This window comes from Condylura cristata, unplaced genomic scaffold (genome assembly GCF_000260355.1).
Source record: "Condylura cristata isolate star-nosed mole 26May11 unplaced genomic scaffold, ConCri1.0 scaffold00008, whole genome shotgun sequence".
Lineage (NCBI taxonomy): Eukaryota > Metazoa > Chordata > Mammalia > Eulipotyphla > Talpidae > Condylura > Condylura cristata.
In genome coordinates this window covers 62433025-62458456 of record NW_004567109.1, presented here as the reverse complement: position 1 = coordinate 62458456, position 25432 = coordinate 62433025, and the positions used below count along the sequence as shown (strand labels likewise).

The 25432-nt window shown below is 53.3% G+C and overlaps 1 protein-coding gene across 4 annotated transcripts in view; it reads right to left on the bottom strand.

Annotated features, from left to right (window-relative positions):
- UNC5A (unc-5 homolog A (C. elegans)) overlaps positions 1-25423 on the bottom strand; it is a 61207-nt gene extending 35784 nt beyond the window's left edge. For 3 of the 4 annotated variants that reach the window (XM_012722484.1, XM_012722485.1, XM_012722486.1), the window contains exon 1: positions 25339-25419. In XM_012722484.1, the coding sequence (XP_012577938.1) occupies positions 25339-25408 (70 nt within the window). In that variant the 5' untranslated portion in view covers positions 25409-25419. Of the gene's footprint in view, positions 1-25338 lie in introns of all 4 variants that reach the window. The other variant, XM_004679253.1, reaches the window with a different exon arrangement.
- Between the last annotated feature and the right edge of the window lie 9 nt (positions 25424-25432).

The window sequence follows — 25432 nt, the reverse complement described above, 5'->3', positions numbered from 1 at the left end:
AAAAAAATAAAAAAAAATGTGTGGAAGAGAGATGTGCTGCTGTGAGTGTTAGCTCACTGGGGGAGGTGTAAGGTCAGGTGGTGGGCAGGTGATGGCTCTACCACCAGACCCTTCCCCAGACTTACAGTTCGGTATGTTACTACGCCTCCTTACATCTGACCTCCATCAACTTCTTCCCTCCTCCCTCTGCCACTTAGTTTCAGACTTGTATTTTCCTTACAAATCTTCCCCTTCTCCCCCCACATCCCTCACAGGGGAACAAGATAAAGGTTAACACTCTGAGAAGGCGGTGACACCACCATGGGAAAGGGGACCCAGGGTGTTGCCCAGGGTGTAGCATTCGCTCTCCCGGGAACCCCACTGGCTCTCCCCCTCAGGTTGGGTCACTTCCTCCAAGCACATCTCTGCCTTCCCATCACATTTAGCCAGGGAAGCTTCAGACAGGACTCTACACACAGGCTGGGAAAGCTCTAACTTTCACAGTGAAAGTTAGGGGACAGACCTGGGCAGCAGGGACAGCCTTTGGTTCTGCCTGGCCAGACAGCCCTCCTGGGCTGCCTGCAGCTCAGCGATACTGTTATCCTACCCCACTGAGCCAGTGTGACAGCGGCCATACATCACCCAGCTGCAGCGCATGGCCCTGGGATGCATGTCCACTCCCTCCACTGCCTGCAGATCAGGGAATGGTGAGCAGACAGCAGGGAGATGTAAGCAAAGTACTCTGAGAGATCAGAGGAGGCAGATGGGACTTCCCCATTGGGAACAACAAGCGTGGTGTCCGGAAGGCAATAGCATTTGAGAAGTACTTTGAAGGTCCCCCCAAGGTATCAGTAGGTGGGGCTACAGGGGATGAACAGGTACAAAATAACAGAAGCAGAAAAGAAAATAACACACTAATATTTGGACCAGGTGATTGCTTCCCCAGCTCCCATTTCCCTTTAAAAGCAATCTCATTTCTTTGGGAATCCCCTGCTATTCCACTTTCAGTCCTGCAGTTGGGTGGCAATGAACTCTCCCCTCCATTTGTTCTGGGAGTGGGCCTGATGGGCTTAGACTTATTTTGCTTCCTGCCCTGGCTGTGGTGATTGGTTTGGGAGATACACAGAGCTCAATGAGAACCATGGAGACATGTGCTCTCCTGAATGGTGTGGGGTGGGGATGTTGGGGCTGGGCTGCTGCATCACTTTATTTCTAAGTCAGGGAGTGTTGCCAGAGCCTGTCCCGAGGAGACCAAGGATTCAGCCAATACCAGAGAAGGCAGAGTAGAGCAAGAGAGAAAATAGTTTGTGTGACACTGTTTCAGCCAGTGGATAGAGCCTTCGCTGAAGTCAGCATACCTTTGGGCTTTTCAGTTACTACAGTCAATAACATCCACTTACTGTTTAAGTCTGTTTGAGTTGAATTTCTGTCATATTGCAGACCAAAGATCCTTAACTGAGAATCTAGTTTGGCTGAAGCATAGAAAACATGAGATCGGAGCTAAGAAGATAAGGCTGGCAAGACGGATCAGAAACATTTTACAGAGGGGCTTGAATGACAGGCTGAGGAACTGCTATTTATTTTCACAGACATTGGGGAACCATGGAAGGTTTCTCAGAAGGGACATGACTGGATCATACTAGGTTCCTTGGTTTCTAAAATACCATTGGAATCGGTCTCACCTATCTCTACTCCTACCTTTCCAGTTTCCTCCCACTAGATTTAGGCAGCAGAGTTATGTCTGCAAGAAGGCTTAATATATGCTTTCTTCAAAGTCAGGCAGGGCCACCTTATCTGGGACAAGCTCTGGGAACTTACATGGAAGCCCAGGGAGCGGGAGTCCACACCCCAGATTGTGGACACTCTGTGCACAGGGAAAGCCTTTGTTTCGCTCAACTATGTGCACATAGTGACTGGCACATAGTAGGCGGTGCTCAAAAATTTCGGTGAATGAATAAATGGATTATATGGAGGAGGTGGTGGGGACCTTCCTGGGGAGGTAGCAGAGTTTGGAGAGGCACTGCCTCAAGAGCTGGCAGAGGGACTGCATGGAACTGTCCTTGGTTCTGAAACACACAAGCCCAGGACCGCTGTCCGTGGTGCTGCAACAGAACCCAAAGCTAAATACAGTCTATCCATGGTGACTTCGTAAGGGAATCATCTAAAAGCATCTTGGGAACCACGGTGGGGAAGCAAGATTACATAACCTTGCTTCTCCTGCTAATCTCAGTTCCCCAAGGCCTTCTGCCTGAGATAGATAATCTGGCCCAGACTCAAGCAGACCTGTTTCCTCATGGTGACCCTATTCCCAGTGTGGGTATCAATCCATCCTCAGGTGCCCAAGCTTCTCAGGCTTGTGAGTCCCTGAAGGGCTTAAACATCACTCTGCCTTTGGCCAGTCTCTGATGGGGACCCTGGGAGAATCATCCAGACTGACAGGCCCTGGGCAGGCAGCCGGAGAGAGAGACTGCATGCCAACAGCATTAACTGGAGGGCCTGGCAAGAGATTTGAGTCCTCACTGGCTGATGAGCACTGCCAGGCTGGGTACCTGTGGTAGAAGACAATGCTCAGAGGGAGGGCATAGCTGCTGTTCTGTTATGACACATGAGATGTCACTGGGGGAACTAGAGACACTGTATGGAAACCTGGGAACAGGATTTAGGGAACTCTGTGGAGTGGAGCTTAATAAGGGACAGGAGAGCAGCAACAGGCCTGAGGGACTGGGAAGAAGGTAAAGAGCGTTTCAAAACAGAGGGGCACTGATGAGAGGGGAGTCATCTTCATCAGAGGGGAGCACTCTAGCCCTACAAACAGACTCACATAAAGAGACAGGGTTACAGGGTACTAGGTTTGGCCTGGGCATTTGGCCCTGATGAGGACTTCCCCTCTGACATCAGCCTCATGAGCAGAGCCTCCTAACATTCCAATTTTGCCCAGGAACCACTCTGACTCTGCCATCCGTGAGCTTATGTAAACCTTTCTGGAAGTAATTTATATTTCCAGCCTGTATTACCTCTAGGGGAAATGATTTTCAAAGTTTATTCCCTGCTGAGTGCAGCAGGATTTCCTATTACTGGTTTTAAACTTACCTCTCCTGAGCTTTGGTGGGGGGCAGGAATGGGGAAGAGTTCATGCTGTCAGCCTGGGATTTAGTGAAGGAGCCTGAGTTGCCTTCTCTGTGCTCTTTCTGGTTTTATAGATGTCTACCATATCCCCTCTCAGCCTCTCTGCACACTGAAGATGTCCCAGGTGGGCTAGTTTGATTTTATATGATGGTGCCTTTCTCATCACAACTCTCCGTAACAGCCACTCCCAGTTGTATTGAACTTCAACAGTTACCTGCACATTGTCATGTATGTGAGTTCTTGATCTCTCTCATAGCCCTGTGAAGTAGGTCCCCAGGGATTATTACCTCCATTTCACAGATGTACAAACTGAATGTAAAAGAAGGGAACTGAATTACCTAGATCATGTCTAGTCTAATAAAATCCAGGTTGTCCCCAATCTCAGACCGGTGGTTCCTTAAGAAGGCATCACCAAAAGCTCACCAGGCTGCTGGATACAGGTAACCTTCACTTGTGTGGAGAGAAGGGATCATTTATGGCTTGTTTCAAATTCCCCTTCCATCCATGTTCAGCCTTCTATTGCCTTTATGGGTCTCTCCCTAGGAGGGAAGCTCCAAATACCCTTTTGCAGAAACCAACTACACCATTTCCCCAAACTAAAACTCACTGGCCATTCTCTGCCCAGCCCACTGCCTTTGAAGACAAGATTTCCCCAAAGCTTATCCCTCACCAGCTTGGTATTTTACTACCACCCGGGAGAGTTTAGATTTAACAGCAAACTTGGTGATTTCACTGTACACATCCTCTCCCAGATCTTTTATTTAAATGTTAAAAAAAAAGATTAGCTCCAATTCTTGGCTGAGCTCACATTTACACTTCTCTATCCAGAAGACTGTTTATTCATTCAGACCTTTTGTTTCTTTTCTTTGTCAGCACCTTATCAATGATAAAAGAGTTGCTGAAATTCCAGATGAACCCATTTTTTTAAAGACAAACTTAATCAGGGACCCATATCCAGAACACTTAGAATACTTAGAAGAGGAGGACATGTACACACAAACACGCACTCTTTCTCAAAGTGTGTTATCTCTACACACAGTCTCAGGCACACAAGTACACTCCTCTGCACACTTCCCCCACACTCAACACACCTGCACATTGAGAAGGGACTCAGTGCTGCCCTTTGGGGAGAACCCAGTGATTTCATATTTGACAGGTGGGACAGAATGAAGCCAGGCAGGGAAATGCCAGCACATGAGAGAAATGTATTGGAGGCTCTGGAGCATCTGGAGTTGTTGGGAGGAGATCAGGGAATTTCCCCAAATTTGGACTGGGGTAGTTAAAGAATCTTGGATGAGAACCTTGCTCAGCCATTGGCAGAGAGCCCAGTGAGCTGCCCAGCTGCCCCCACCTAGGAGTGTTCACGTGTGTCACACACTTGGTGCACACTGGACTCAGCAGGCAGCTTCTGTTCACACTTAGAGAGAAGCAGTTCTGGCAAGTGGCCCTGAGCCCCCAGGGGCTGGCCTGGAAAGGCAGACATCCCTGCTTTCCAAGTGTGCAGAGGGATCACCTTGACTCATGGACACGTCCTTCCTGGTTATTCCAGCTCCAATGCCCAGGTACACAAGCCAGTCCTTGGCCAGAGGCCCCACCCTGGGTTTCTGTGACACGTGAGAACACCTGTCACCGACCGAGTTATCATGAGACCACCTCTCTCTGGCCATGCCATGCGGACCACAAAGCACAGGGACGGCCCACTGTGTGAGCAGGGCCTGGAATTTCTGAATACTGTTATGAGAAAGCATAGTGGTACCCAACACTCAGAGGGGTGATGACTCCGAGCCTAGAGAGGCACCAAACAGGAGCACCAAACAGGGCCCACAGCACTCCCATGACTCCTCACACTCCATTCTGCTTGAGGCTGACACACTGGCATGTGCCTGCCCTAACCACCTGGCACAGAGTGGGCCCAGCCTGCCAGCTACTCTGGCCCATGCTGAGACGGGGTGTGGCTCCCGGCACACATGTGGCTCCTCACTCCCGGAGGAGTCAGAGGAGGACACTGGCCAATGGAATCATAAAAGGGACATCATCTCCCAGTACCGAGGCATGGCTTCGCCCTGGGAGGGGAGGTGGGGAAGGGGGTTGAGGTTCCCACAGTAAGAGGGAGGAGAGCTCTCACGCTCCTGGAGAAATCCATCTCTGAGCAAGCAGGGCCTGCGCCCTTCTGCATCTGTCCTGCTGCTTGGGAGTTCTGAAATCAGATCCCTCTTTCTCTCTTTTTTGTCTTCTCCTGGCATTTTTCTTCCCCTCAGGATCCTCAGAGGAGAAGTCTCCATAGAAAGATCTTTAAATGAATGGCCCCTCCTGGGCCCAGGGGAATATATTAGAGTTCTGAAGTGATGGCCAAAATGGGAGAAGTAATCCAGAGAAGACAGGGAGACATATCTGGCAGGCTGGGCGGCTAATGCCAGCCATGCATCTCCGCAGGGTTGGGGAGCTGAGAGTCGCTTCTCACAGGCAGGCAGGACAGAGGCTGAGCAGAAGAGCGAGGAGGGAGGACCTGTTTCTGCTCCCTCTCTGTTCTCCTCTGCACTCCGACAGCATCCGATTATTTCATTTCTTCATTTGTTCACTGGCTCGCTGCCCATCTCCTCCACAAGAACATGAGTTTCGGGAGCTACTGTACCGCTCAGCACCCCCAGGGTCTGACCAGGAACCTGGTACAGAGAGCGTGCTCAGCCAACAATTGTTGAAGACACATGCTGAAGCATATGTGAATGCGTGGGAGGATGAGTGAACCTTGAATGATGCTGCCCAGGGCTGGCAGCCCGCACACTAGCCAGTCCGAAGACATTCAAGAAGCTGCACCATGGCTGCCTGCTGTGCCCTGAGTTTCAGCCAGTGATCCTTGTCCTGGAGATGAGTGTGGTCAGTCCCGTGCTGGCACCAGGAGGGGAAGAGATGCTATTAAACGGTGTAAGTTTGGCAGAGACTAGCAGGATGCAAATCCTTGACTTGCCTCTACCCACGCTCTGCCCGTCCACTTCACCATGGCTGGTACTGTCCCTGCCACGGTCACAGAGCAGGCCACGTCAGCCCTCATCTGGATCACTCTGGTACGAATCTTGACACTCTTGCCCATCAGTCACTACTGGGCCATCATGATCCTTCCAAAAGTCAGATCTGATAACATTTAAAATGTTCAGCACTCCTCACTATCTCTGCAACAGCTTCAAACTTGAAACTCATTGGTGTGGCAGTGATGGCTTTGCATAAAGTAGACTCAAGTTAGCTTCACAGTCTCAGCTTCTGCCAACGTTACCATGGCAATAGCAAGGACAGCAGCTAATGACTGTGTCCTGAGTTCTCACCACACACCCTGGCCTAAGCCCTGCACTATGACATGGTCTTACTTGATCCGTTTATCCCATAGTACAGGGGATCCCTGTCCCCATTTTATAGATGAGGAAAGTGAGCTGTAATGAAAGTAGCTGATAAGCTCTAGGTTGAACAGCAATAAAAATGAGCCTATTGTTAGAGCCAAATGTACTGGGAATGAGCTCCCTTCCTCGCATGGTACCAAACACCTCATACCTATTGCCTCACTTAGCTTCATACCAGCCTCTGAAGTCAGCCTGTCTGCCAAACACCTGACTTCTTCATGCCACAGTTTCCAATTCTATAAAATGGGGAACACAAGGATAGCAAGGATAGTACCCCCCCCCAAGTTCTGTGGTGAGATAGCGTATAAAGTTACTTAGGAGAAGACTGGGCTGGTTCCTGAGCAGGGTTAAGCCACAGGACAGCACTGGGGCTAGGCAGGAGGACAGACAAGGGCTTCTGCCAGGATCAGGGCTCTGGGAGGTGAAGGTGGAGGGGAGGAGAAGGCAGGTTCAACACTAGAGGGCGGATGGGAGGGCCAGCTCATGGTGGCACAGGAGCCCACACAGGTGTCCAGGCCACCCTTCTGTATTGCTGGCAGGTGGGAGGCCAGGGCAGAGCAGGGTCGTGGGAAGAGGGTCTCTGTAGGGGGACAGGCTCACAGCTAGCCCCAGCCGGTCACAGGCACTTAGGAGAAGGCTGGGCTGGTTTTCAAGCAGGGATGAGCCGCGGGGACTTTCGGAAGAGGCAGGGACAGGATGGGGGCTAGCCTTGCTGCTTCCTTGGAGCAGACAGAAGGTTGATCCAATGCCCCATGGGGGACAGGGCCTCCAGGACACTCCTGTGTACGTGCTGTCTTCAGCACTCCTGGGCCCAGGAGGCAAGTGTCCCTGCTATGTTGGGAGAAGTGTGATGGACAAAAGGGGTGCCGAGCCCTGTCCCCGGAGACCTGGCCCCAGGGATGGGTAGGGGCTCCATACCAGCTGACTGGAGTTGCCAGCTGCAGTCCCATAAATCGTGCCCTGGCCCAGGCTGGCAGTCCATTAACATGAAAGATTTTATCGCACTTTACAACCTCCCTGTCTTGTACGGCGACAGCAGGTAATTAAAACAATAATTGTTTTCTGATGTTGCTTCTGCTGAACGATAAAAGCTTCCAGTTATTTTCCTTTCACTGGGGTAGGTGGGGGAGGGAATCTCATCTCTGGGTCTGCGGATGGGGTGCAGGGCCACAGGAGTTTGGGAGGCACAGAAGGATGAGAATGGCCTCCCGTGTGGCCAGCACAGAGAGGGGCCTGCAGTGGCCCGATTCACACTCTCAAAGCTCTGAGCACACCCTGTCTTGCACAGGCCACAGTGTGCCCCCTGCAGGCATGTCCTTCATTCCTAGAACTTAGCTGCTCGGAGCGGGCCATCCCATGTGGGATCCCGGGAAGGCAAGACGGGCCAGCAGCATCTGGGACATGGTCTGTCCGAAGTCCTAGGGATCTCTTAGAGTGATGCCCAGCCATCCAGACAGAGGCACAAACAGGCTCTAAAAACTGGAGATGATGCAGAAGCGGGGTGGCTGGAGGCTCTGAATGACAGTCCTAGTGAAAATGAGCTTAGAATTTTCAGGTGTCTATAACCTGGCACACCAGGTTGTCTGGGGAGGGTTAGGGTCCCTCAGGTCACAGAGGGAACTTGATTCAAGGATGACAGTGCGCATGACATGGTGATGGGTCTTCTAAACAATCATTTTCCCTCCCTTCCCCATTTAAACAATGAGCTTGCGGTCCTTCCGTCCCATCTGTCTGTCCGTCTGTCCAATAAATATATATAGTGTCTCCTTAGTGCCAGGTATTGCTCTAGGCATGAGGGACATAACGGGCCACCAATGTCAAGAAGTTCGTGCTCTAGTGGGGGTATACAACATAAGCGTAAGGAGGTCCTCTCTAATCTAATCTCTAATCATAAGTGCCACAAAGAAGCAAAAACAGGGCAACAGACTGTTTCTTGAGGTTAGGGGGTTAGAGGGAGGCTTTCTGAGGAAGTGATTTTGAGTGAGGCTGAAATGACATTGAAAAGAGGGGAGGAAATAGAGGGACTAAAGCTTCAGGGCCTCAGGGCCTTCAAGGGACGCTCGGCCCCCAGGCCTCCACCCCCAGGTCCTGTGATCACTACTCCTGGCCACCCCCAGCCCAGCCCCAGGAAAGCCTCAGTCCTGGAGGGCAGGCGGTGAACTAGCAAGAGTGCTGCCTCAGTGGTGCCCGTGAATGACATCACAGTTGGGGGCTCCCCCCGCCCCCACCGCCCCCAGGCCTGCAGTAAATCACCCTGATGCTTTTAAAACAAATACTTCTTAATCACTAAAAATTGAAATGATTTCATGTGAAAATGTTAATGTATTCGGAATCACAGACGCGCACTGCGTCTGACAAATTAGCACCCAGCCCGCTGTATTGTGTGTAGCTACATTTATCCTGGGGACGAGACGCACACACAGAATGGAGCAGAGGGGTAGGGTGGGCAGCTCTGGGCTGGGGTCTCAGAGGAGGAAGAGGGTGGAGGGTCTGGAGATGGTGGAGAAAGGCCCAGCCCCTCCCTGACAGGCAGGCTGCAGATCCTCACATGCTCAACTGCCCCAGGCTCCAACCTGCCCTTTGATGCCCATTCCGGACCATGACGTCCACTCCAGGGAAGGAGGCTGACCTAGCTAGCAGGTTCTGCCTGGGTTCTAGCACTAGGCAAAGCTGGATACCAAGACATGAACAAGACCATTTTTTTCCCCAAGAATTTAATATTTCAAAAATAAGCATAGGATGTGGAGAGCTGGAATCCTCATGCATTGCTGGTGGGAACAGAGAATGGCACAACTCTGAAGGAAAACACTTTGCCCGTTCCTCAGGAAATCAAACCTAGTTACTACGGGACCCAGCAATTCCATTTCTAGGTATGTATGCAAGAGAACTGAAATCAGGTGGTTAAACAAATATTTGCACATGAATGTACAAAGTGGCATTACTCAGAAATGCCAAAGGGTGGAAATACCCTCAAATCAATCGATTGATGTTATAGGATAAACAAAATGTGGTCAAGCCAAACAATGGAACATTACACAGTCATCAAAAGGAACGAACTACTGATACACGATATCCCCAGTAGGAAACTTGAAAATATTAGGCCAAGTGGAAGAAGTCAGTGACAGGAGAACAAATAATATGTGCTAGCACTGACATAAAATGCCCAGAATAGCCTCATCCAGACAGACAGGAAGCAGGCTGGTGTTTGCTTTGGGCTGGTAAAGAGGGGAGATGGGTTGTAACTGCCTAATGGGATCTCTTTGAGAGCTGATAAGATGTTTCAGAACTAGTTAGAAGGGATTGTACAACATTGTGAATGTGCTCAATGTAACTGAATTGTGCACGCTAAAATGGCTAATTTTGGGGCCTCCCTGGTGGCGCAAGGGGTTAAGCACAGCACTGTGAAGCTATCTGAAGCACAAGTTCGATCCCCAGCCAGGGAGGTGACCCATAGGGCACAGCAGACCTCTCCTGTCTCGCCTGCTGCTCCCCTCACCAGTGTATTTCAGTCAATCTGCCTGTTCTGTTCCCCACTCTGTCTCTGGTGAATCCTCTCACTCCCCTGCACCTCTGGCCTATACTCAGTTCTTGTATGCATAAATAAGTAAATCTTTTAAAAAATGGCTAATTTTGTTATGTGATTTTCACCTTAATTAAATGTGCACATATGCTCAAGAGTGAGATGAAGCTCAACTTCACTGGACTTCCCTCAGCTTAGGGTGCAGTGAGTATTTACTATTGGAGGTGATGGAGTGGCAGAAGCTGAACTACAGGTACAGCAACGGCCTGCCTTGCCTTCACCCACACCCTCCTTCACACTCTCCCTGCCTCTTCATTACAAGGCCTCAGATCAGCTCCATGATGGCCTAGGCCCAGGCCATTCTCACTGCTTCTCCAAGAGCCTGGCTGGAGGCTCACCCTCTGAACACAGCACACGTCAGGGTCCAGGCCGGGACCATTTCTAGCCATCCAGATTTGGGCTCTCTGCTATAGCACCCCCATTTCTGAGTTATCCTCTTCACCCCCATGTGCCCTTTAAGAGCTGCCTCTGAATTGCCTGAAAGCAGCTCTGTGCCTTTCTGGAATGAAGGGGCACATGTTGCATATATGAACACAGAGGTATGCCAGTTTTCATGCTTCTGCTCCTCCACCTCCACTTCCCTGGTGGCCACAGGCCAAAAGTGTTTCTTTTGGTAACAAAGTTCACCCCACCTCCAGGCCATGCACCCACAGTCAGCCCCTTCCTGTCATTCAGATCTCAGCTCATCTGTTAGCCCCTCAGAGAGGCCTGACCATACCTCTAACATGCTGTCCAAATGCCACATCTAACTCACTTGGCACTTGGCCCTCTGCCTGCCTTCCACTGCCTACGCAGTGCTGCGCACACAGTAGGCACTGCATCCATGCTTACCTAGGACAGAAGGGGCCAGTTCCCTAGCCCTGCCCCTCAGTCCATCCTCACTGCTCACCGGCTCCTGGCCTTCCACCGATGGGCACCAGAGGGACTGGTCCTGGCTCTGCAGGAGCTGCCCTGTGACGCCAGCAGCCGCTTGCCCTCTGAGCCCGCCTCCAGGGTTTCTGGGCCTGTGCCTGCAGACACTGAACAACCTTCTTATCTTTCTCCTGCTTCTGCTCAGGCTTTTTCTTTGGACATTTCACTGAATTCCAGGTTCTAAGATCTTTCACTCCCAGATCTACACAGCCCAAGTGGCCTCGATGCCCTGACCACCCCCCAGTGTCTGGGCACAGGCTCCCAGAGGACTCCTCCAGATGTCCTGCCTGGGCACGGTCTCCAGACCTCACCCACTGGCCTTCCCTGCAATGCCTTGAGGCTGCCTCCCTGTTCTTCAGACTTCAAACTTCTCTCCAGGCTTTCACTTGTCTTTCTGGCTCCCCTGAAATCGACCTCTCCCCCACATCCTCCTTTCTATCTCTGTCCTAGTCATTCCGCAATCACCCCTTAGGATGGGATCTGAGCTCAGGGAGCCTACGGGCAGCTCTTCAGGAAGAGGCTGCTCATCTCCACTCCCTGCCCTTCCTACATCTCAAAGTGCCAGTCCTGGGCTTCCAATGAGCTTTCAGACATTTCCACTTGACTATCGGCCATCACCTTGTATGAACAGGTGAAACCTAAAGGCCCTGAACACTGGGCGTTACAGCTGGGAGGGAGGAAGGGTGGAGAAAGTGCCGAGCACAGCACACTGGTGGAGAAGGCAGGGGTGTCGGGGATGCACAAGCAGTGGTGGTGCCTGGGCTGGACAGCCAATGGGGATGCGTGGGAGATGGGCTACACACCCACAAGTGGCTGCCAGGTCCCAGCCACTGCCCACCCAGGGAAACCGTCTCTTTAGTGCCCAGATCTGACTTTGCAAGAGAAACCCGCAACCTGGATTTTTATGTAAATCCTTCCGTTTCTAGGACATTGTATCTACCGCATCTGACTGGGTGCTTTGTGCATACCGCCATGTGTTCCTCCCAAGACACTACGGCAATTCCCTTTCAGGAACTGGGTATTGAACCCAATTCAAACTGTCTTGGACCCTATGTCTCTGGGACTTTGGGGCTACCAGGCTGTCTCCCAAAGGGGGTCTCTGATCCCCTTTGAACTCACCAGACAGACTCCCTCCACATGAAAGGAAGTAGCTTCCATAGACCCAGCATGGCAGCCTACCTCTACACCAATGGCAGCACCTGTTGAGGGGGTGACTGTTGGACGGGATGACTGCCGCCAGATAGGAAAAGTTGTGAGGAAGACCCTGATTGGCTCAGTCCAGGTCACGGGGTCACCCTGTACCAATCACAGTGTTCAGAATTTCCACCAGGGTTTGCCAGCCTGGTCAGGAGCTTTGCCCTGGGGGAGGGGGAACCCCATGACAATTCCCCCAGGACCACATGGTGTTGGGGAGGAGGTCACCTAAGGAAGGCTGGAGGTGCTGTGCCAGGTAAGAGCCAGAGAGTAGTCAAAATAAGGGTACTGGGGAAATGACAAAGTCCCAGGAGATGGGTTCATCTTTCCAGAAAGCCCAATAGGTAGGAAACTTCTCAAGGACAATTAGTAAAGATGGAACCGAGAGTGGTTCTGGTCAGTTCTGAGGCTAAGTCCCTCCTCCTTTACCACAGAGCCTCCCCAAGGCCACATGACTGCCAGGTCTGTTTCGGTAGTGCCCCCAAGAAGAGAGCTGCGTGCCACGGCCACCTGTCAGCCTCCTGTGTGGCTTGCTTGCTGCCCCGCCCTGTCCTCGAGGGCTGCACAGGACGAAGCAAGTCCACTACTCTCCTGTCATCAGTGCCCGCCAATTAAATGGGGTAGCTCCACACCCCCGACCTCTGAGCTCTGTTGTAGGACGCCATTCTAACTCTGTTTCTTGGTTACCTATTGTGCCCGTGAGCCCTGAGCATATTCGGTTTCCTTCCCTTTGCTTAACTTACCCAGAGTCCGTTGCAGTGGCTGCGGCTGCAGTGCCCTATAGGGCATCCACCCTGGGCTGGTGCTAGGCGGGGTGGTGAGTGGCCGGAGGGAGCTTTCCTGCTCTTTCAGCTGCTTCTCTACTGCAGCTCCTCGTCCATTTTTGTTTCTGACATCACTTCTCCAGGCTTGAAAGCTCTGAATCATGTTTGCCTCGTCCTGTCCCTCACCCCCGCACCCCCACACGCAGCATCCAGAGGCTCCTCCTTTTCAGGGTCTCCCACATCCTTCTCCCTTTCTCCATCCCTGCTGCCTACTTGCTGGGAAGAGAGGCCTCGGCATTTCTTGCCTGGTGGCCGCGACAGCCTCCTGGCTGGTCTCCTTGCCTCCAGCCTCTCCCTGCTCCCATCCATCCTCCATGCACTGCCAGATTAATCTTCCTTAAATACTGCTCAGCTCGGTGATGCAGGCAGCCCTTTGCTCACTGGTCCCCCACAGGCGCTGTCTGCTCCAGCCTGGCTGCGCCTCCTGGCTGCCCTGTACACATTTTGTCACCGGGGGGGGGGGGGGGGATGTGCTTCTTCCTCCTCCCTTCACACCACATGCCAAGGTCCAGGTGGGGTCCCTCTCCTTTGGACACAGGGCCCCCAGCATTCAGGAGTCAAGGAAGGAGGGTGGCTAGGGAAAGGGCCCCAAGTTGTCCTTCCTTGACACAACTGCACTTTCAAATGTCACTATAACCCCTGGCATTTTCTTGTTCTGCCCACCCTGGCAGCCCACCAGCTTCTGGGCTGTCAGGAGACATACTGGCCAAGTCGCTATGGCTGAGTCGCCCTTGGCCATGGCAACTTTTCTTCTCAAGCCCTCTTAGGAAAGCTCGCCTCTGCGGAATGAGCACTTTGCCAAGATGCGAGACTGCAGGGTCCTGCCCTTGATGTGCTCTGCCAGTTCTGTTAACCAAGGGCCTCCCTGCCCCCCTTCAGGGGTACATCATGGACCTCCCCACTGCTACCCACAGCACATCAGCTGGAGTTCCTATTCGTGGAGCAGTTGCTGAGGGCCTGGGGTTGGGCTAAGTGTTTCCATAGAGTAACCCACTGAACAGGCAGGATCCTTCTGTTAGCCACATTTTTCAGATGAGGAAACTGCAGCACAAGAGCTGAAGCTGCCGGTCTAAAGCCATCTGGTTCAGGATTCTAACCCACACCATCAACTGTAGCGCCCCAGCTCTCAACCACAAACTCCCAGTATGTAATGGGCTCCCCACCCCTCAGCCCTCCAAAGAGCTTGGGAGCTGCAAAGAAAGGTCCTTCTAAGCTTAGGGAGGCCAAAGAGTCCTGCTGGGAGAGGCCCAAGCAGCTGGTGTCACTTCCTTCATGTGAATGCTCTTTAGTGGACTGGGTGAGCAGGGAAGAAGTGTGCTGGGATCAGCTCATCTTGGCTCAGGAAAGCCCACTGTTAAAATTTCTGGAATTCTGCATGTTGGTTAGCATTGCTAGCTTGAAATAGGCTGTGGTGGGAATATTTACACCATGGAAATTGGTAAATATGTTTCCCTCAGAGAGTCAGCTGTTAAAACACCAGTACACTATGGGATCAAAAACAGTTGGGGGAGGGAAATGCACTGGACTATGGTGATGGCACATGGGTGATTTGGTCATGAGAAGCCCATGGGCATTACAACTGAAATGGAAAAATGCACAAATATATGTAAAAATAAACTAATGTTTAAACACACACACACACACACACACACACACACACAAACTGCCAGCACACCTCCACTGGGGTGGGGATGCCGAGCATCCTTGAAGGGTGCCCAGACTGGGTTTTCGCCACTGCTCACCGAAGACAGGCCCCTGGGGAGCCAGGGGACTGCAAGGAAAGCCGAGGAACTGTGGCTCTCAAAGACAGACCTCTGGCTGTGTGATCCCAAAGGATTTGGAGGAAAAGGGGTCTCTAGGAAAGTGTCAGAATAGCTGTCAGATTTTTAGGTTGTTCCGGATTCTGATCACACATGCCCAGTGTGGAAAGACCACACATGCCACAGCCAAGGTTCGAGGCCACATGAGAAGTAGGGATGGGAGAAGCCTGCAGGGAAGGCTGAGCTCAGGCCCAGCTGAGGGGTGTGGGAACTGTCACAGCAACACTGGGCAGGAGAATGGGAAGGGGCCAGAAAAGGGTCACCTGCTGACTGGGGAGCTGGCTTCCATAGCCTGCCATTTTGCAGGACACTGACTGATCTCTGGGAAGGCAGTACAAACTCTAGTAAAGAAATGTTGATAACCAAAAGGGGAGATCAATCTGAGATTTTTTTTGTTTTGAGTGAGTCCAGGTCTCTTGGTCCTGGTAAATCACATCCTAGGTCGTGGCCGGGGTGGGTGGAGAGTGCCCTGCCGAATCCTGCAGCTGATCTCTGAGAAAGAGGATACAGGAGTGGCTGTGAGGTGGATGTGAGTAGCTGTGGTGCCATTTTCAAAAAAAAAATAATAAGGTTTGATTTGGTAAATACATCCACTAGGGTTCTTCAAGGGAAGTGCCAAAACTGAATCTCAAAATTAAGATAAAAGGGGACATGCTGGCAAGAAATTGGGCTGTTGAGAGATGGGACAAATGGCATAAGAAGTAGGTTCTGAAGCAGGAACGGAACCAGGGCAGGGGAAGTCACTTGTGTCGCCTGTTCCTACTGCTGAGATAACACCTCCCCCCCCCCCCCCACACACACAGCACCCACTGAGGCTGTGCCGCCATGCATAGGTGAATGACTGCGGTGTGTCCTGAGAAGTGCATCATTGGGCGATTTCCTTGCTGTGCGAATGTCACAGTGTGTATCACACAAACAGGGAACCACCGCTGACTGAAATGTCCTTAGGAAGCTTCCCTACACAACAGAAGAGGTTCTGGAGTCCTGGTGGTACAGGAAATGGAAGTTGGACAGAATATAAAACCCACCTCGTGTCCACTGGAGGTGAACCTGATGCGAGCCCCAGGCATCAGTCTGACAGAACTTCTCAAATGGTTGCAGAAGATCAGAGAAGCAGGGCCACAGAGAAACACAGTGGCCCAAAGGACCCTTATCTATGGTCACTGTTATAGTGGGACAGGCTGGAAACAGCGTGTCTGAATTTCAGTGAGGCATCTGATTAAAAATAAATCTCAGGATAAGCAAACTGAGATCTAGGAACCAGGTGACAGCACATTTAAGGGAATGCAAATCCTGCTGAATGGCTAGCATTGTCTTTTAACTAAGAGTTGATTAAATAGCTAACCTTGAACTAGACTTGAGTCTTTATCTTTGTGTCTCAGGCTATGTCCTTGGAGCTATTCAGCAGTTTTTACTAAATACTTGGGCAAATTGTATTAATGACACAATGGTTAAATCCAAGGATATTGTATTCATTTCTTTTCAGTGGACAAGAAGCTGTGAGTGGTGGAGTCTCGGTCTGATGGTCTAAGTCAAAGTACCTAAGCATAAACTCTGGCTTCTGGAGACACCAATGAGGAAAGACTGGACCATCTGTCGTATGGTTGAGGGAAAAGAGGCTCTTCCCCTGCCCCTACCCCTAGACTGGGCCTGCAAGGATGGATCCCTAGTGACTACTGGCAGCTACCTTGGGACTAGAGTGAGGAGATTGTTGGAGAGCGGTGTTTAGATGAGGGCTGTATCCTGGTCGCACTGCTCTCCATGGATCCAACTATGCCTGAAACCCTTGGCCTTTCAGTTACATGTGCCAATAAATCTTCCCCCTTTTAAAATTTAAATCTTTTTGGATCTGGGTTTCCAACATTAGCAGCAGACCCACTTGGCATCCTCGGCTGGGACATTGTGTTACAGTGGCATAAGATCCTGGGAATGACATCCAAAGGCAGGTATTAAAGGTTTGTGTATGTGTGTGTGTGAGGGCCCTCCCTGGAGGCGCAACAGGTTAAAGCACAACACTATGAAACTATTACAGCCACTGCAGCATGAGTTCGATTCCCCGCCACGGAGCTTACCCACATGGCACAGTGGACCTCTCCTGACCCATCCTATGCTCCCCTCAGCAGTGTATTTCAGTCCACCTGCCTATTCTGCTCCCCACTCTGTCTCTGGTGAATCCTCTCACCCCCCTCACCTCTGACCTGTACTCCAGTTCTGTATGTATAAATAAATAAATCTTTTTTTTTTTTAAAGTGTGCATGTGTGGTTAGGCTTAGAAACATGATACATGCAGAACAGCTGAGCTGGAGGACCCAGCCCAGGGCAAATGGGGCCAGGCAGGAGCCCAATCTTAAGCAAGTGAAAAGAAAAAAGTCTGTGTGGCCCCAGAAGGAATTGCCAAGATGGTCATTTGGGGATATTCACTAGAGAAGACCCCCTTTCATTATAATAAAGTGGCTTGGACAGTCCTGGTCACCTGACAAGGTGCAGCAAAAGAGAAAGCTAATCTCTGGTGGTGGGGGGTGGGGTGGGGGGTGGGGGAGCGGTTTATAATCAAAGTCCTGTGGCTTAGACAGCCCTGCCCAAATTTAAGAACCCAGGTTTAGAGAACCCAGTCACTTCCTGGTGGGATCAGGAAGTAGTATGCAAAGGGAGAAATGGGGTACGGGATGTGAGATGATTAACTGAAGGTCACATAGAAAATCAAGATCTCCAGAGATTCTCCTTTCTTTCAGGTCCATAAGGCATTGACCAGTCAAGTCCCTGGTAGCAAGTGGCCCTATGGGCTGGGGTTCTTCTCAGGGATAGGTGAGGGGTTCACAATGAGCAGTAACAAGGTCCCAGGATTGCCACTTCACTGAGCCCCAAGATCTTCATTTAGTAAATGGGATTAATCTCACCTACTTTGTGGGTGGTCCTGAAGTAACGATCAGATAATGCAGGCAGAGTCCAAGGGCTCAAGGTCATTACCATCACCAATAAATACAGGATTGGAACCCCAGCCTCGCGGAGGACGGCTGGACCTCCCTCAGGTCAGCCGTACCCTCCCTCCTCTGTAAAACGGGGACAACGACAGAAGTGCCTTTGAAGGCCCCTGTCCTATAGGAGGCGCTCAGGAAATGGGGTACGCTTCCCCCTTCCCCAGTGAGGTCAGCCGGGGGTGGCCGGGCCGCTGGCAGCCACCCCGCCCCCCACCAGACAGCCCTCGGGCCCCCGTCCAGCCACCTCACCTCTGCGGGCCGTGGCGGGGGCTGCAGCTGGGCCTGAGCACTCGGAGCCGAACCGCCGCGCCCGGAGGTTGCGAGGTTGCGAGGTTGGACGCCTACTCCCCGGGCGGCAGCCGAGCGCTCAGCCAGGAACTTGTTAACAGGCCCCGAACAAAGAGCCTCTAATCCGGCGGGCGGCCGCGGGCGGGCTGGCGGGCGGAGGGAGCCCGCCCCTTCCCCGCGCAGCGGCCCGAGTTTACCGCGCGTTCAGCCCGCGCGGCGGCCGGGGGCCTCGGGGCGGCTGCAGGGGCGCCTTCCCCACGAGCCCGGGCGGGCGATGGGCGCAACTGCTAATTGCTGAGCCCCGCCGCTCGGGCTCCCATGGGCTCGGGCACCTGCTGCCCCCTGGCCACTCACGCGTCCCAAGCTCAGCCGGAGGCCTGCCGCCAGCCCCGGCCCCTGGTCCGCCAGGCTACCGCGACAATGGGGTGCGCGGGGCGGGGGCTGGGGCTGAGGATGTCGGCTCCGGTCACGCTCACGACGGGGCTTAAAGGAATCACTCCCAGCTGCCAGTGCTTGGCACCCTTTCTTTGGGGGTGGGAGACTTAAAAAGACTTGGGTGAAAAAACCCACAGCAACTCCATCTAGTCTCCACCGCAATAGGAGGGGGACAGGGATCTAATTCAGCGTGCCTTTTCCCCCACTCCACCTTGCTGCTTCCTCCTGGACTTGCTGTGGTGGGGTGAGGGGTGCCCCACCCCAGACACTGGCTGGGAGCTCTAGGGCGGTGGCGGGTTACATGGTCCACAGCCTTCCCCAGGACACCCTGAAGTCAGTCCCTAGGGCTCTGTCAGTCAAGTTAGACTGACCCCCCATCCTCCTCAAATCTCAGCACATATTCCTCTGGAGCTCAAGGTGACCCTGAGCCTTCTAGAAGACAGAAGAATGCTAGCATTCAGGTATGAGGAGGGCCCTGGCTCGTGGGAACCAGTCGCTGGAGGGCTGGGCCTTTGCTGGACTTCGAGACTTCAGCCTCCAACCCCCTCCTTTTAAACTTACCTCTTCGTGGGCTATTGGGGGGATAAGAACGATCCCTTGAATCTTTCCAGACTTCTAGGAGTTTCCCCTCCCCCTACTCCTTTTTCAAACTGGGCCTCCACCTGCTCCCACACTTGGAGGAGGGGAGACTTCTGTTTGCTCTGCTCTTGAGTGTCCAGGGCAAAAGAAAAGGTTCCCCCTTCCCCTTCCCCACCCTCCATGAAGCATCCTCCAGGCCTTGGCTCTTCCCACCTAGTCCCCCAGTCCACTCCCACAAGGAGGCACTTCCTCAAGGAGAGGAGAAACAGTGTCCTCTGCCATACTCATTATAGTCCATTGCAACAATTACTGAGCACCTACTGTGTGCCAGGATTAACAAGCATCAGTCTAATCTGCACAACTCCATTTTACTGACAATGAAATTGAAGACATTCAGGGAGGTACTGGATCCAGAGCTAAGACTAAGGTGAGGCCAGATAGTGCCAAGGGCAATAAATTCCAGGAGGTACTCACTCTTAGGGTCTGAACTTGGACTTGCTCGGCATAAATTTTTGTGTCCTAGGCATCTCCCTAGTCTATGCCTTGATCCCAACCTAGAAAATCTAGAGCTCAACTATTCCACCACCTCTTTCATGGGCCTAGGATGCTGGCTTTGGGGTCACAGGCAGCCTGTGGCATCTGACACGATGCCTGGGAAGAGGGTAGGCCTCAGGCAATGACACTGTAACTTTCTTGGTGCCCTGGAAGGCCTGCTTCTGCCTTGGGATTTGACCCAGCTATAGTAGGACCCTGCTTCCTGACTTTGGTGCTGGGATTCTCAGTTCCCACCTTTGGTCATTCCCAACATGGGCAGCAGCTTCTGGGCATTGTCGCTTTGGTAGGTGCTGGGCAGGTGTGGGGGGTTCTTGGGGAGACCTGTGCTGAAGGCAGCCTCCCTGGGCAGCAGCCGCTGTCCCAAAAGAGTTATCAAGTCTCTATACACAGAGGCAAAACAGCCCAGAGAGGTTAAATGATTTGTCTAAGACCACACAGTCATCAAAAGGCAAAGTCAGGATGAAAGATGAGTTCCAGCCAGAGATCCTACCTTCCTTTGTTATCATGTTCTGTGTATCAGAGCTGATCATCAGCATACAATTCTAGGCCAGGCTGGGCTCAAATTATCATCTTCACAGAACCCCCAAACAAAGTTCTTTGCACATTGGAGTAATCAGTGTCTGATGCATGCCCAAGTCCCTGCAGGGGGTGGTGTGTACAGATGGTAAAGGTCAGGGGTCAGAGGGCATCTTCCACCCAGAAGCAATGACCCCTTGGGGTTTCACCTGGAGCTGGAGCAGCCAGAGGTGAAGACTGATTCCCCCATCCAGCTTACACATAATTTCTTTCCAACCTCTGGGCTTGGGCCCTGAAGACTCCAGTTTTGCATCCTAAGATCCCAGATATTTGTCCTAATATGTGCCCCTTCAACTGCCAGAGGAAACAGAGGGGGGGAGATACACAAGTCATAAGCTCTATGCCAGGGGTTACCTTGGGGCTCTCTCTCTATGTCACTCTTAAACCTGCCCCTATAATCCCAGGAAGTAGACGTGACCCCATTCTATAGATGTGGAAATAGGCCAAGGAGTAAAAGTTACTTTTCCAGAGTCAAGTGGCTTAGACTCAATCCTAGTTCTATTTACCTCCAAAGCCCCTGCCTTTTTTTACTCCATCTGACTGAAGATGGGGCGCAAGCTCCCCAGACGCAGGAGGCTCCTTCACCATCACTCTCCTGCAGCCAACCAGCAGAGTGAAGAGGTGGGCCAGTAGCACTGATCACAGGAAGCTGAGTCTATCTGGGCAGTGAGGGTGGCCAGGGCCCAGGGCTGAGGTCTCTTGGAACTCAGCCGTAGGAACCAGGAGCATCTCGTAGGTGCTACGCAGAGCAAGGAAGTGCTAGTGTCAGTGCCAGCCTGAGGTAAGGAGTGGCAGGGGTCAGCCACCAGAGCAGACTGTGAGGATGGAGACAGGCAGTGCCACATTCCAGGGGCTTGAATCTGCAGGTTTGGGGCCCAGAAGACACCCACCTGGGATCATCTCTGCTTGGAGAGGTGGGGGTGGGCAGGGAGGTTCCTGGGTGCATGGCCCATATGAGGGACCCACAGACATGTTCACGTGAGTTGGTTTGCCATTGACATGTGGCTGTGGCATAGCCACCCTGTGGTGGGACCTCACCTTGCTCATCTATGCCCAGGAACCACTCTCAGCCTCTCTGGAGAGGAGGGCAGGTCTGTGTCCCATGCCAGGGATGGGAGGGCTGCTGAAGAAAGCAGAGCAAACTTTTCTGCCCCTTCCCATCTATAGTGGCCTTCCCTGCCCAGTCAGAGAGCCTAAATTCAAGCTGAAGAAATTAAAAAAAAAAAAAATTTTGCTTGGCTAGGACTTGAGCATGTTGAGGCCTGAGAGCAGGGTCATGGTGCAGAGACAAGGACGGTGCTATGAAAGCACCAGAGGAAATGACGAAGTAGGTGGGGGCTCTGGATGGAGGCCCCCCACAGCTGCCTAGTCCTTGTGCCTTTCCAGGGCTGAGGACTCAGTACCTCTGTCCTGTGGCTTTGCTCACAGCTCATGAGTGTGCTGTGGCCCCTGCATGGGGCCCTGGGAGCAGCTCCAGATGCCTGCAGGGAGTTGGATTGAAACGGGGGACAGGCAGAAAAGTGTGGGATTGGCAAGCAGCAGGGGGGGCCTGACCTAGGACTGGACAGAGGCGAGGATGTTGGGGTATAGTGTGGGGATTGTGGCAGGCAGGCCAGGTCCTGTAAGGCAAGGGGGCTATAGTATGGATGGCAGAGCTTATCTGGGAGTGCAGACGCCTAACGGCCAGCCAGTCAGAGCCCAGAGGACATCCACCCTCATGCTGGACTAGCCAAGCGATGCATGCTGGCAGCTTGGTGATGGGCCCCACGCTTGGGGTTGGACATTACCTGCAGATACAGGGGAGTCTCTGAAGGCTCTCCAGTGGAGCTCCAACTTGGGTACAAGGGACATTAGTATAAGCTGAGGAAGCACAGGAGGGGAGTGATCACTGGTCTTGGTGAAAAAGGTGAAGGAGAAAGGAGCTGGGCAGTGACAAAGGAGAGGAGAACAAGCAGTGTCACAAGCAGGGCTGAGCCGGAGGCCTTGGTGATGGATTAGACATGAAGCGCGGAGGAGAACGGGGAGCTGGGACGCTAAGGCTTCCATCCCTGGGGCTGGGGGGTGAAGGGGGCAGGGCGTGGGCACAGGAAAGGGCTGGCCTAGAATGACAGGTCTAGCATGCAGGTGTGTTCTGAGGAGGCAACCAGGCCCAGCTCTGGGGTCTCTGTCTGGAGAAAGGTCTCGCACTCCAAGCTTAGGGCAGGTTCTTGTCTTCTAGACTGCATGGATTGAGACTGCACATCAGGGACCAAGAGCAGCACCAGACAGGAGAAGGGATATAAGATGAGCTGCCCAGCCCCCCGGGAGCCAGGTCAATGTCTCTTCATTGCAGGCCAGGCACCAGGATCAATGTCAATCCCCTGGTTCCTGAGAGAGGCCCCTCCCAACAGGGCAAGGGGGAGCAGCCTGAGCATTGAGAGAACCAGCCTTCTCTTACCTGCGGGGAGGGGGGTCCTAAACCTATCCCCCCTCCACCTCCAAGGCTGGGTGAGAGCAGGGTATCGCTTAGCCCTAAAGAATTAAGACACCTTCCTTCCAAACAACTGCACCAGCTGGGGGTGGAGGTGGACAGAGGGCCTGGGACCAGCCCCGAGGAAGGGGTCACCTGGGAAGATTGCTGGGACAATGCCATGGCTTGGTGCCCCTCAGCCAGATCTTTCGGGCAAGCCAGCCCCCCAGGAGGGCAGAGACCCATATGATTAGGAGACTCTCAGATGTGTGTGGCCACAGGGCGGGCAGGCAGGTGCCAGCTGTGTCTGGGTATGAGTGGGCAGGTCCCTATGGGTGTGGGCTGAGAGGGGCCGACCCTCATAAGGGTCAGGCTTTTGTGATGTTAGGCGACAGAGGGTGGTGGTCGGCCGGCCAGGGGAGCAGGAGGCTGTGGACATGCTAGCCCCCGGCGCCCCCTGCCGCCCGTCTGGCCGTCCCTCCCTCAGCCACTCACAGACACATTTTTCTCTGGTTGCTGTTGCTGAGGAGCTGATGGGCGGGGCGGTGCGGGAGGAGCGGGGTCATTGCAGGGCCAGGCTGCCTGGGCACATGTACCCACAGCAAGCGGTCCCAGATGAGAGGGGGAGGGGTGGGGTGGGTGGCATCCCCTTCGGCAGCTCCTCCCACAGGCCTGACAGTTGATGCCCAGAGGCAGGCTGTGCTCCAGGGCTGCCCTGCAGCACAGAAGCCCACCTGCCAGCTTCAGGGACAACCTTGAAGCAGGACCCAACAGGTGCCCCACCAACCAGGGATGCTGCTCCCCCACTCTAGAACCACCTAAGGAATCGATGTGGCACTCCCCCCAGGCTGCGGCACCCTGAATCACCCGCTCTGTCATCCCTTTATTTACACATGCTCACCTGGGCTAATGCTCACAGCCATCACACACGTGCAGCAGGCCACACATACCCATGCTGCCCACACTGCCAGCACCAGCCATCACCAGGGCACACATGCCACCCACAGCCTTCACACGTGCTCACGTGGGCAACATGCAAATATATGACCACACAGCCCTGTCACATACATCCAATCCATCCACATTTTCTGGGCACAGACTCGGTACCTGGCAACACCTCTCTCATGTGTACAGCACGGACACCTCCAGTTCACCATGGTCGTCGGTGCAACCTGCAGAGTTTTGCACACACACTCCTAATACACACGTGTGTGCAATATGAATACAAACCCAGTGGCAGCACAGCCTCTGAACCTAACCAGGATTAGGAGGGGAGACCATAAGGCAAGCAGTATAGGGTGGCGGGAGAGGGAGGAATAAAGGACTGATGGCGAAGGAAGATAGCGTGGTGGGATGGGGTGGGGTGGAGAAAGGACTGAGGGGATCAGGATGGGGAGAGCAGTCAGACAGTGGTGGGTGCAAGACGCTACGCAGAGACCCTTTAAGGAAACAGCCATCAGCCTCAATCATTGGGCTGGTCTCTGAAGTCTCACGCATTGATCTCCTATCAGTCTGGCTTCACATTGCAGGTACCCCAGCTCGGTTCTGACACTCCTGAGATTAAAAGTGGTCTGACCAGACTGGAAGGCACTTCCCTTCTCAGTGCTCCTCTCACCGCCCCCCTCCCCCCCACCAGGTGCTCCAGGCAGCAAGAATCAAGAATTGCTAGGGCAAGCCTCATAACCCCCCCCACACACACACACATTGAACACATACAGATGACACCCCCTCACACACGTACACACAGCTCAGCTCAGCTAAGTGCATTGGGGTGGGGGGAGAGGCAGAGATCAGGAAGCCCCAACAGCTCAGCTCAGCCTAGGTGGAAGCTCAGGGTGAGCAGACAAAGGATGCAAGGGACCCCCCCCCCCTTCCAAAGGAGGTTAGTTGAAGGTAGAGTAACTGGGCAAGTTAGGGGTAGGGTAGCCAAACAGACGTGAGGAGAGGATGAGGAAGGTGGAGTGAAAAGAGAAGGGGAAGGGGCATTGGGCCCACTGCATACAACTTGGTCCTAAGCACCAGGGAGGAGAGGAGCCCCAGCCTCAGCTGGGGCCATGGTGCGTTGGCTATGACTATGACGGCTGAAAGGACCGGAGGCCGTGTTATGTGCCTCCATGCCCTAGTGTGTGCGCGTGCGAGCGTGTGTGACAGGGACAGAGGAGGACACTGTGTTCCGGACGTGGGCAGAGGCCAGGTGCCAAGCTGGGAGATGGTGAGTAGCTGTGTGGGGCAGATGCTACCCGCAAGAGGTATCTTAATAATACCCCTTTTCGATTTCCTGGGCACTGGGATGTGGTCAAAACCCTCTAATATATGACCCTCAAAGTCAGGCTCTCCGGGGCGTAGATCCAAACCCAGACCCTGCTCTGAGGCAGGGCAAACAGCAAACTTCCCCCGCCCGGAGGCGTGGGGCGTCTACACTCGCGAGCCCCGTGCGCCGACAGCTGCTCCTGGACTTGGCAGAACCCAGGCTTCCGGAGAAGAGCGCAGGGAAGCCGTGCAGCAGTGAGAAGCAGACCCCACGTCCCGCCTCGCAAAGTTTGGCCTCGGGGGGCTCCCAGCCGGGTCCGGCAGCTCGGGTCAGGGACCCCCAGTGCAGCAAGCGTTCGCGCGCAGTCCCCCGCAACCCTCCCAAGAGCGCGCGCGTGACTCACCCAAGCCGCGGAGCCAGGCGGCGAAGACTATGCCCAGGAGCGCTGGCCAAAGGCCGGGCCGGACGGCCATGGCCGCGGGCGGGTAGGCGGGCTG